This window comes from Tachypleus tridentatus, chromosome 8 (genome assembly GCF_004210375.1).
Source record: "Tachypleus tridentatus isolate NWPU-2018 chromosome 8, ASM421037v1, whole genome shotgun sequence".
NCBI lineage: Eukaryota > Metazoa > Arthropoda > Merostomata > Xiphosura > Limulidae > Tachypleus > Tachypleus tridentatus.
Window position 1 is genome coordinate 15,880,949 of NC_134832.1, and position 13,404 is coordinate 15,894,352.

Genomic DNA, 13,404 nt, shown 5'->3' on the forward strand with positions numbered 1-13,404 from the left:
CAAAAATAAGATTCATTCTGATACTTCGATGACTATAGATGTCACCTTACATATTTTAGTTGTTTTTTTTTAACAAGAATGAACAGAACAATTACACATAAATTAGAAAGAATATACACAAATGAACCAGCAAACAAGAAATAACGTATCAAAAAAAAATTTACAATAGGTTACCAAAGTTTATACAAACTGTTTCCATGCAGACGTAATTTGCTTTTAAAAGAACAAACATAATCTAAGCAATAATTACAAGATGGTAACAGCTTAAAAGCAACCAAATAAAAAACGTATCTCAAAAATATACTGGTTTCTTTTTTCTTTTACAATTTTCTTTGAAAATCAAATAGATCAACTCTATATAACTTCAATAAAATAACTTCAACATCTACCAAATACAACTTTTAAAATGTTCAATCTTCAAAAACTTTCTATCCATACAGTTGTCTCAGAATTAAAGAAATATATATACATTTGAACTTAAGAGCTTTATTCTAATTATAATAATTTCTACATATTTTCAATCGTTTCTTTTATATGAAATACGTTAACAAAAATATCATACAAAAAACTTTCCATGACATAGATAGTATTTCTGCGACTTACTTAGACACAACAGATCATTTAACCTGGCTACCAATTAAAACAGGTCAATGGCTAGATGCATACATAAATTTTACCAAAGTTTCTACAGATAAATAATTAACTGAAATATATGTATATAGAGAAATCTCAGTTGGGTTTTGAATTTCACACAAAGCAAAAGAACAGCTATCTAAACTAGCTGTTCCTAATTTAGCATCAACATTATTCATGCCTGTTCTCGCATAATTTCAATGCATAACTGAAAGTGTTATACAGCTCAACCTTAAAAAAAATGGCACAGTTTAACTCCATATATAACTAGAGAAGGGAGCCAGTTAATATCACCCATCATCAACTCTCGAGCCACTTTTTACCAATGAATAACAGGATTTACCATTACATTATAAGGTCACCATGACTGAAAGGGAGAACATGTTCTATGTGACAGGGATCTGAACTCACAGATTGTGAGTCAAGAACCTTAACCATCAGATCCAGAAAGAAGGCATCATATTTAAATGGTAAAGATATATATTTAATATTTAAATAGTAAAGATGTATGTACATATTTAATCCCTCATTCATGATAGTTAAAATAGTTTGTTGTACAACAAATAAATTTAAGAACACTTTCACTGAAATTAACATTAATATTAGTTTAAATTGTACACAAATAACAACATACCCTTTTTGCTTCGATGGCAGCTCTAATCGAAATACTGAGGTATCATTTACTACTTGTTTAAAAGCCTAAACGAAAGAAACATATATTATGTACACTTTACAATCACAGTAATAACAGTGTACAAAAGTACACTTTATATCCATAGAACTAATAATTTGTCCTCTGATATAAAATAATTACAATGGTTATAAAAAAAAATGGATCTAGCATGTAGACCAAAACATTCCAACCTACCAATGTTGGGCAAATAGCCTAATTGTCAATCTGCCACAGAAATTCATAAATCTTTCACAAAGTTGTTTTTTTGCTTGTCAAGAGAAACATCAACAACCCAATTTAACCATAACACACCTTGTGAAACACTACATGATGGTTTTACCAATGTTCACCTCTCACTAGTCATACACTGCACCATAAAATACTTTGCATGAAAAAAAATAAAAATCTGTTTAACAAAATGGTAGTTCATTTTAAACATACAAGTAACCATAGTATGAATAATGAGCACAGCTCAGCCCTCAAAATGCCAGGGTTTAACTCACACTTCCTGACCAATTTCTTTACAAATTAATTTTCCTATTTGTTTTTGATACAGTTTAAATACCTTTTTCAGAAAATTCTGAAGAAATAAATGCCAATTTTCATTTCATTGGTTACAAAATAAATTCACAAATATTTTTTGGAAAAAGAAATCAAGCACTTTCTGATAAGAATATACGATTGTGGTGAGATCATACCAACAAAAATCTAGGAATAACACCAAAACCAATTATCCATGTTTTCTAATCAAAAGTTTAGCACAAAATAAAAAAAACATTTTTATAAAAATAATTCGATTTGTAGTTTAGAATTAATATTAAACAAATAATACATAACAATTTTTAGCTACAGCATAGTAGCTCACAATTGTTTCGTTTTTATAAGTACAATCTTATAGCTCCATCTCTTGACTGATTTGAGATCTACTTACAGCTATTCCTACTGAGGATTCCTTCTTGTTTTACAAATTATTAAAACTCAAAATTCTTAGTGTATTTCTGAAGCATGACAACAGATGCAGCTGTTATAATTTATATCACTATTTATAAATACTGTTCAGTCCAAGAAAACTTCTGTATCAATCAAACATATACCTGAAATTATCATTCACAATGACAGGGTATTTAGTGTCAAACTTGGTACATCAGACCATAAAACATATTTCAGCATGTTTTTTTTTTTTACATAACAAACAAGACAGGCACCCTTATGGTAGAAAGCTTATGCACTAATGAAACTATTGTTTCAGACATAGAACATGAGAATAATATTCCTCCCTTGATAATACTCTTATAAAACATGAATAAAATTTATGGAATACACTAAAGGTTTGGTTACTTTTAAGCAAACAGCTACACAGTGAACCATCTGTGTTATCCACCCTTATACTGAAGCTAGGTTTTCAGCATTATAAGCCTTCAGGGTAACTAGTGGGCCATATAACAGTGAAATTTGTTTTTGGGTTAATAAGTAATTTGTGAACCTCCAATAATATATGTGTAACATGTATAACTTTGATTTCATGCACAAACTTAATCATGCTCCATTTTTGAGGGGCATTCAAAGTGAACTTTCAGCTAGTGATTTTTATTGTAAGCTAATGCATTTTGAAAACTATTCATTTTACTTTCTTTGCTAAAAACAAACAACACAAGATTGTATTTGTTTTTGTACACATTACTTGTTTTTTTATAAGAAATAAAAAACAAAAATGTTTTGAAACTGTCAACATCAATTGTTGAATACAAACAGTAATATACTTGAAAACGAGACTAAATAATTCATCTTTTGTGAATAAAAACTTATCTTATTTAAAATAATCTTAAGAAATAAAATGTTATTAGAGGATGGTGAGGAACCATGTAATTTTACACTTTATTGCTATGTTAATGCAAGAAATGGTTTCTTGGAGGCCTAGAGAACAATAAAATACTCAGAAAACAAGCAGTAAGTGGCATTTTTGGTGTAGTCCGAGTGCCACCCTATATACCAGTAAGTAAGTATGAAGGTTTGTGCTAAGTTTTTATTAATAGTGAGTGCATATTATAGGCACTGTATTGATTTACACTAAAAATCAGTCATTTGCAAACTTTAACAACAGGCACAGTATGCATTACCATAATATTTTCATAGTATATGTAATAAAACACATTATATATGAAAAAAGAATCTGTTAAGTACAGGTGCTCATAGTTTAAACACAATAACTATGTTGTCAAAAATGTTGAAATGGTCAGCAACTGTGACATCTAATAATCACACTATTTTTCAAGACTGACCAGGAGACATGTCTAAGTATGACAAATGTGACATTGACCAATATTCACAGGGTTTCTGGACATTTTCAAGATCACAAGAGTGATACAAAATTGGGAGAGCAATATTCTAACACTAACAACTAAATTTCTAGTGACAGCATATCGTGGGCATTATGAGCTTTAACTTTTCACATCATATTAATGCTTTGTGTTAGCTATAGTTGTGTTTTGTGCAATTTCAATGAATAATATTGTGATTTCATGTGTGTTTCTTACCCTGTTTTCCTCTTAACAATACTCTGATAAAATATGTTTTTGTAGTTAAAAATTACATGGCTATTATGTGTGTTTCAATAAATGAAATCTAAAATAGGACAAAAAAGCCCTTAGGGGGATCAATCCTTTATAAATAATTGCATCAATAAAAAATGATATTTGAAAATAGTATCAATTTGACATTTTCTGAAATTCGTTTATCTCAATAACTTGTAAGATCAACATTGAGAGCAAATAAAGTAACTTATTTAATAATTAACTGTGTAGTTTCAGAACACACACAATCATGTTCTTAATTTGTTTGTTTGTGGACTTTGAGCAAAGCTACTAAACATATATCTGTGCTGACAGTCCCAAATTTTTAAAGTGATACACTAAAATATAATCAACTACTCAACTTTACCCACTGCAAACTGATGAGTAAATGTTGTCAGACTGAATAATGGGATTCCACTGTCACTCTTTTAATTCAGCCTCAAAGTGGAAAGCAAGTTTCTGTAGCAACAGAATGTGAGCTAGAAACCTGGATTCACAGTCTGGCATGTTAAACATTGTGCCATGCTCAGCCTTCTCAATATCTAACTGTTCATATTAAAACCACAAAGTTATCTCTTCCTTTACAAATCATAAAAACATTACGTATTTCCATATGTACAAAAATTATATGAAACAGATAAATATAATAAATGAAAAGAAAAAACAGGGTTCGTAACATACTGAAAAATGTTTTCATCTGCACCTTCTACACAAATATGCAAGAGAAACTTTTTAATTGTTACTAACAGTAAAAAACAATAACATAAATATACAATTAAAGTAATAAAACAACTATAAACATTTAGAAGTGGAACTCCTTAACTGGTAAAACACAATACTTAATACGTAAGACTGATAATAACTTGGCTTGCATTATTCTTTACTTACCCATTATAGTTTCATTAAAATTTGATAAAAGTGTGATTTCAATTATTAGAAGTCTAACTCCCACATGTTATTACAAATATATTATTATTGAGTTATAGAGCTTGTTGGAATATCTTTCAACTTTAGAAAAAAGTACAATAATATAGTAATAATGTTTCAACTTTTGTCTTTGTTAGAGTATGTTATAAGATACAAGTCAAACAATGTGCAATAAAAAAAATATCTAGAATTCAACAAACCTTGTCCCTGGCAGTAAGAAACCTTGGATCATCATTGAAAGCTTCTTTGACTAGCGAGCTAAATCTTGTGAAAAGATCTAGTAACTGTTCCACATATTTTTCTGAATCCTGAAAACAAGTATTGCAAGTTGTAATTCTTAAGACTATTAAGAAAGCAATGACAAAAATTATCAACTCCCACTAGTTGGTTACAATTAACTTGGCTAAATGTATAATCAAGTATTTATGTTATATTTATGTACAAATTGAGAAATTACCAGCAAATAAAATACTGATTGCCTGATATATTAGTTTCACACAATGAATATTCATAAGTTCCTTCCAAAGTGATGATACTCTGGAATAAATGATTTGTTACTGAGAAATATTAAACACTGATTTTATCATTCATTTCATTTTGACACCTATTTGATTCATATTAACTTTATACTTATCAAAGTCTAAAAATAACTTTTGATTTATAAAAAAAAAAATAAGACACTTATGTTGCTACCTCATATATTTTTTGTGGCCTCTAACCCCATTATGACTATTGGTATTACCATAGTCTTTCATCCTTTAAAGAAACGTCACTTACTGTTAAATAAAATAATATTCTCACACACAGTTTACTGTTATTAATAAAATCTATAATAAACTAGTAAAAAAAGTATACACAATAAATAAAAACTATTTTGATCAAAATGTGTGTATTATTCAAACCTGTGTTGTACTTTCAAAAAGATGAAGCCAGTTTCAGAGACTGTTAACTGTTATGTGCAATATTTCATTTTTAGGAAGTGACAATGTTATGCAAAAAGGACAAGTCCATCATATGTATTGGAAAACAGAAAAATGTTACTGATCTACTACAAACCAGCTGTATGAATATAATAGATTTAACAAATAAAATATGACACACCAATTAGAAAAACAATAAATGAATACTTTAGTGGTGGTACTGAAAACAATCTGATATTTGTCAACAACAGGTAACAAAATAAATCAAGAGAAATATACCTCATGTTATTTCATGTTTTAAATTTATATTCTTAAAATCATACCTTTCATAGCCTACCTGAGTTACTATATCTGCTGAAGCCATCATGTCTGCAAGACCTCGGTCAATGATGTGTTGTTCTAAGTCTTGCAACATAGGAGTTATTCCATTTGGAACCCTATCCAACAGCTTGAACATGAGTTGTAGTTCTGTCACAAAAATGTATAATGTACAGTTTTTGCTCTTTAATCAGGTACACATTATCTTTTTTATATAAATCATAATTTTTAAGAAATATCAGACTTCACAGAGATGTTTTAAGGAATATGAAGCTTATATCTTTATCACCTTCACAATATTAACAAATATCCTATGATATTTTTATTTTAACTGGCTACTCATTTTATTTTTGTAAATCAAATATATAACTAAAAATAACATGCCACTTAACACACACTAATAAATGGTTACAAATATATATCTAAAGATATGATACTGCTTTCTTTTGTTGATGTTATAAGTTTCCTATACTGAAAATGTATTTGCAACTGGTACTTGCATCCTGTTACAAGATTAACTATTCCTGTTCAGTGCTGCCCTCTATATGGGAACATTTTCTTTTTGCATATAACAATCCTTCTGCTCCCCCCTATGGGAATTTAAAGATTCTGATATCTCTCTCATGCAAATTATCATGTGTCAGTTCCTCACCAATAGGAGCATGATATGCTCATGTGATGCATATGACTCCCTCTACACTCCTCTACTAAAATAAAACTTCAAAGTTTGGCAGAAGATATCAGCACAGGATAAATATGTGAAGAAAGGGTGGGAAATGTGAGAAGAGGTAAGTGCCTATTAGATATACATTTTCAGTATACAAAAATTACAACTTCCAATACAGTACTTCCTTCTACTCACAAAATTAGCTAGAATCCAACATTGATATGAAGGATAGAAGGTGTGAAGGAATGTTAAGATGTGCCTCCCTAAAGCATCCAAATGATACCCCTGGAAATGAGATAAAAAGGAGGGAACTGTACCACATCTAAGCTTAACTATGGAATGTGTGAAATATAAGGGTTTAAAATGAGAGAAGCACATCTGAGTGAGAGTGAATGTGGCAAGAAAGTGATCCTATCCACAGAAACATACTGTAGCTCAATTCCACAATTAGTAAGTACCCCTAAATATAGAGTAAATAATGTGCAGTGGTCCATACTTGGTAAACCAACTACATTTAACTTCCTTGCAAGGTATTAACATCTGTGCAAAAGTAGGATGTAGATCATATCTCTTTACCTCAAACCCAAGAACCAGGGATTAAATACCACTCCAATTCCCAGGCATGACACAATGAGAACTTGACATCTGGTATCAAAAGGAAGTCTGTCATGTACTCAACTTCCCCAACCACGGAACATGCTGGGACCATCCAAATGGCAATAACTTCCCCATAAGAAGAGAGAGAATGAAGAATAGCAAAGGACAGGACCAGAACTATCCACTGCTATGATACACAGTGCAAACAGAAGAAATCGAGGAAGGAAGATAGACACCCTTAACCTATGTGAGAACTTATGTTGCTTGGTTTATTCTAAATCCAAAACCTGCTCATGGGGTACCAACATCTATGTGAGGGTAAAATGAGGGCTCCCATTCAAAAGGGAGTACTTCATTTTGATATGTCACTACACTGTCATTATTTATGACAAATAGGAAGATACCATGTCATCTACACCCACAAAACATGACCACCCTACTCTATAACTGAATGGTTATTGCATTTAACTTATTCAGGAATTCAGGAGGATGCCTCCATGGTCCACCAACTAGAATTAGAGGATGACAATGAGGTGGAGAGTCTAGAGAAATGTCATTACCTGAGACAGAGCAATGAGTAACCATGAAATCTTATTTTGAAAAGCACACCATACTGAGTTATTCACTCTAAACATGGCAGAGATGGGCAGCAATAGCCTTCTACTTCACCCATGCAATTCATAGATGGTATGGTTGGGAACAGACATGTTTATGAAGCAAAATATCACAAGGTCATGAAAACTCCATGTAAATGGTCATGCAGTAATAATGGATATAGAGTGCAGATTTCAAGTTAAAGAACACCTAATCAGGTGCCACTCTCCACAGAGCTGGATCCAATTAATGATGAATGAAGAGAAGGCCCATAAAAAAAGAAAAGAAAGTATTAATAGAAACTTTACAGTTGCACTGTGGTCTGAAGAATGGCCACAGGTGCAAGACAAAACTCCAATGAGGTGGAAACTATGATGTGATGGAGATAATGGAAAATGGATATATTGAGTGTGAATCCATAAGCTGGATTCCAGAGTCTCCTCCATTGAATGATGAAAGCAGGCACAAGAGAAACAGTGAGGTGTCAGATCTAATGAAGGATACCTGGAATAAAGTCCAGGAGAATAAGGTAGGGAAGAATAGACCAACTGAACCAAAAGATGAACCCAACTGGTAAGGGTGGAAGGTCAAATATCATGAAGGGAGAAGGACTGCCAGAGGATAAAGAATCTGGAATGTGTACCTCTGAAGGAAGCAGTACAGGCAATATAACAACAAAGAGCTCCAACCTGGCAAGAGAAGCCTATCTCGATCCAGTCAAAGGTTAAGATCAGAAATAGGAGAAAATAAGGAACCACCCTTAAGAGCTGCTGAGGTCTTCAGGAGAAAGGAGTGATCTGGATAAAGAACAGGAAGGGTTATAAAGAGCACATGAAACATCAACGATAAATCTTGCCATTAACATTCAAAGGCTATGACAAGAAGGAAATGTGTTTTAAGAGAAATATGAAACATGGAACATGAGGAAAGTTGTTCAAATGAAGGTAAAGTAAGGGCATGGAGGATCTCCGACATCTCAATCCAAAAGCGTAGGTCACCTGAGAGAGTAACATATCCACAAGGAATACATGAGCATGGAAATAACAGGAGAAGTAAAAACTTATAACACTGATAAGAAATGAAACGTATGGGATAAGACTGTCTGAAATCTTGAAAGCAAGGAAGCTAAAGACCCACAGTTAAAGAGCACTTGCATTGGTATATCTCAATGGAAAACTGATGGATGGAACCAGCTGAAGAGGAAGAGATTCAACATGTAAAATCAGATCTTCCGGCCAAGGACTGGACATAAATCAGACTTTTAAACACAGGATCTGAAGGGTCAATGTAAAAAAACATAACTAAAGTTGATGAAGAAACCAGAGAGAAAGTGGAGAGGAGCAGTTGTTGTATCTATGAAAACCAAGATTGAGATGACTAATAGGAAGCAATCAGAAAGACTAGACAAGGACTGGAGTGGATGACAGAAATCACCCAACAAAGTAATTTGATGGCAGGGGTTCATAAAAATACTTCTGTGAACAATCTTGACTAAAGACATCATCTGCTAGAGCCTGAGGATGAGATTTACAGGCAACCAAAAGAGAGGTAACTTGGAGTTGAAAGTTATAGCAAAGGCATACATGTGGGGAGAACCCCACTGAAGGCAAAGATCCCTAAAAATGAGGGGATATAATGCCCACTCTGTGGGATGCATCTGGTCAGGGTGCAAAACACAATTGGTGTGCACTCTGAAAGCAACAAACACATAACATACAATAAGCCAAACATGATGTGCATGGGCCCTGTATAAGAAATCCAATGTTCAAAATCTCTGGAACAAGTGCTCCTTTGGTGGTTGGTATGCACCAATACTGTAGAATTGTCTGAATCAACCATCACTAGACAATGTTGGGTGAGATAAAGGAAGTGATGCAATGTCCAACATACAGCTAGAAGTTCAAGAACACTGAGATGCAAGGAATTTCATCTGCAGACAAATGGTCCAAAGTATCCTATTAATTTACGTCTGCCCCCATCCATGAAGTAACTTGTCTATGTAGAGATGTGGATCTGGACATAGAGGAGGAGGCAGCATGTCCTCTGAAATATAGGCTTTGTCTAATCACCTACGCAAATCGTCTCACAGGAAAATGGGAAGAAAAATAAGGGTGGAAATGGGATCTCAAGCAAGGTTCTATTGATTGTGAAGCACCCACTAAAGGGATCTCATATAGGCATGACCAAAGAGGATCTGTTATATCATCAATAACATCATCCCTAAAAGCAAATGAACTCCACAAGCAGTAAGTGACAGAGTTGAGAAGGCATGGCAAACTGATAGTTCCAATGAATGAAGTTGCAAAGGAGAAGGCTGGGCCCAACTGATATGAGTGTTCAAAACCACCAAGATTTGGAGTGGGTCTAAAGAAGGAGTTCACTAGTTCGATTAACCAGCCCACCCAAGCCACCACCAAAAGGAGTTCCTCAGTACAATTGGCGTATTCTTATTTGAAATGAGCTAAAAGAAGCCAGTTATCCATGTAATAATGAAATCAGAGTCCTGGAGCATGGAGCAAATGTTCGGGCTACTTGACAAAACATGAGGTCCCTATGCAAGTCTGCAGGGAAGGATTCAAAACTGATAAACCACCCCAAGATGGACAAGCTGAAGATAAGGATGAAACTTGTGTAATGTCAGTATATGTAGATAAGTGATACCCATTTTGAGCATCCAGAACCCTGGTGAAAACACCCATCTCAAGGTGAAAAAATACTCGATGGGGAACTAGGGCAGGGAAATAAATTGGCTAAGGCAAGATAAATCAATTACTGGCTACCAATCCCCAGTTTTCTTGCAGAGAATGAAAAGGCTGTAATAAATATCCTGGGAAAAATGTGGAACAGGTTTTATGGCCCAGTCTTATGGTAATTCCCAAACCACTTCCAACAAATATTGGCTGGCCAGGGGATCTCAAGGCAGAAAGAAATGGACTAAGGAGAGACAGGAGGTTTGGAAAGAAATGGAACAACAAATCCAAAGTACTCTTTGTCACTGATAAAGTAACGCCAGTGATGAAAAAACTCAAATAGCTAAGCTTCAACTGGACCAGAACCCACTGAATAGACACTGGTGTTGACAGTGGGTGTGTCATCAAGGCAAGCAACAAGGAGTACTCCAAGTAGAAGGGACAGGTAAATGCTATAAGAGGAAGGATGGAAAATGATAACTGGAAATAAATGAGGCTCTGACTGAGACAAATGGCTACAATATTTGTAAGTGTGGACTGTTGTTGGAATAAAGTCATCCAAGGCTCTACAATTTCTTGGACCATATCAAAAATATAGCTCCTAAGAAATGGGACCACATCACAAGTCCCTAAGATATTTCATAGGTAAATGGACCAGAGCCAACATGGCATCATGACCTACAAGGTCCCAACAACAATGAAACCGTATGTGTAATGCCAGAGCTTAAGATGATATGTAGATTGAAGTGGAGGAAAGAAAGGCAAAGGTATCTCCAGAAAAACACACAGAATTTCAGTAGACAGCCTCATGTAGGGAGTTTCTCGAAGAAATATAATAGATTGATAAGGGTAAGATGCAAGCAAGAATACTGGACACATGTAAGACCAACAGATGTTTCAGGAGTCACCTACAAATAGGCAATAAGGAACCTACCAACTGTTAGTCTAAAAATGGATAGTCGGCACAATGGTAGGAAAGTGCAAACTGAAGTACATAGGGGACCCATAATGCTGATTGAGTGGCAAAGTAATTATCATGAACCTGAATATTAGGTGAAAGAGGTAAAACCAAAAAAAGGTTGAAAAGACTGTTCATACAACAAAGGAAGACAAGGTGCATAAGAAATATGAGAAAGGGATAAAACATCATAAATCTAAAACACAAAATCCATAAAGACCATATAAAGCCTAGATGACTTCTTGGGTTGAAAATGGGAAGGAAAGGCACAATCTGGAGGAAGAAAAAAAGAATCAAAATCCTCATCAGCTTGGGCAATGTCCAGGGACACAGGTTGACCCATGTAATCTTCAATCTATTGGTGTATAAAAGCAGGTAAATCTGCCTTTAGGTCACCTTCACCTAAGGCCAGAGAAAGAAAAACAACTTTAGTCACCCTCAAAGTGGTAATGCTAATTTTGAAATTCATTGCACAGAAAGGTTCACCAAATTTAAGTGCAAAAAAATAATGCAACTCGAATTAAGTGATATTAACAGATGATACAGGTTGAATAAAAGTAAATTAATTGAAAAAAACAAAACACTCTGTGAAAAAACAAACATGAAGCATTAAAAACAGGATGAAAGAAAATTTGAACTCAAGTGCTAACAAATGAAAAGTGATGGTTCTGTAATGTAGAGGGAGTTACATGCATCATGCTCCTATTGAACAGGAAGTGGCATATAATTTGCATGAGAGACATGTTAGAATATTTCAATTCCAATATGGGGGAGAAGAAAAGTTGTCTATAGAAAAAGTGTGCATGAAGAGGGCAGCAGCTAATGACAATAGCTAATCTTGTGAGGAAGGTGATTACTGTATTGAAACCACAAACTTAGATAATGAATAATGTTAACAGCCAAACTAAATGTGGTTCAGCAACACAAAATTTAGCAAACTTAAATTTTATGTAGTGGAGTGAACTAACAATGCAGTATTAGTTCAAGATTTTGGTGACTAATGTTTACTAGCCATGTCTGTTAACCTGTACAAGCAAACTAATAGCACTCACCATGTAATTCAAAATATACTTTTTAAATTTTATGAAATTTTAATAATGAATAAATGAAGGAAAAGAATATTAGGCCAAGACTGTAAAGTGACAACAAGAACAAAAAAAAAAAGACAATTTCAAATCTGTGTACATATCCATGGAATGCTGTAGGTTTACGAAACATGCATTTTGTTCATACAACTCTCTTAAGAGATTTCATTAATGACATGTTTGACCACAATAACAAATGAAAAATAAAGGAATGTATATTTAATGCTTTATTTCACAAAATCAAATATACTTAGTTTTATTTGAGTTTACACATTTGGGACAGAAGTTGTATTTTTAAGATGAAACATCATTTAGAATAACACTTTATTCCATTATTGTACATTTTAACCCTATGTGGGTAGGCTAATGTGTACAAGTCATGACCTTTCACAATTTTGTTCAAAATTTAATTAAACTACTTTATTATCAATATACATGAATAACTGACATCAAATAAATCATATTTCAGTATCATAAAAGTTTTATTTCTTAGGTTTCAAAAGTAACTATTTAGATAAATCCTCAATCTCCCATTTATGAGAATAATGACATTTGTTCCCTGAGTCTTGCCCATTCTCTAATTTACTTACCACCACCCTGAGAAGTACAGAGTTTAATGTAAATTACTCATTTCAATAAAAATATTACTAATCAAATTAGTAATTTTCATAACACGCAATCTTCTTTGTTTACAAAGGCAAAAATAGAAAATCAGACCCTTGCCACATCAACACATTAGCTACCAATAATTCTGTTTAAAGATTTATATCAT

General features: G+C 33.4%; 1 protein-coding gene across 1 annotated transcript in view; it reads right to left on the reverse strand.

Annotated features, from left to right (window-relative positions):
- Cul5 (cullin 5) overlaps positions 1–13,404 on the reverse strand; it is a 48,493-nt gene that overhangs the window by 19,956 nt on the left and 15,133 nt on the right. The window contains exons 8-10 of the mRNA XM_076517766.1: positions 6,061–6,191; positions 5,004–5,111; positions 1,268–1,332 (exon numbers count right to left, since the gene is read on the reverse strand). Of these exons, the coding sequence (XP_076373881.1) occupies positions 1,268–1,332; positions 5,004–5,111; positions 6,061–6,191 (304 nt within the window). The remainder of the gene's footprint in view (positions 1–1,267; positions 1,333–5,003; positions 5,112–6,060; positions 6,192–13,404) is intronic.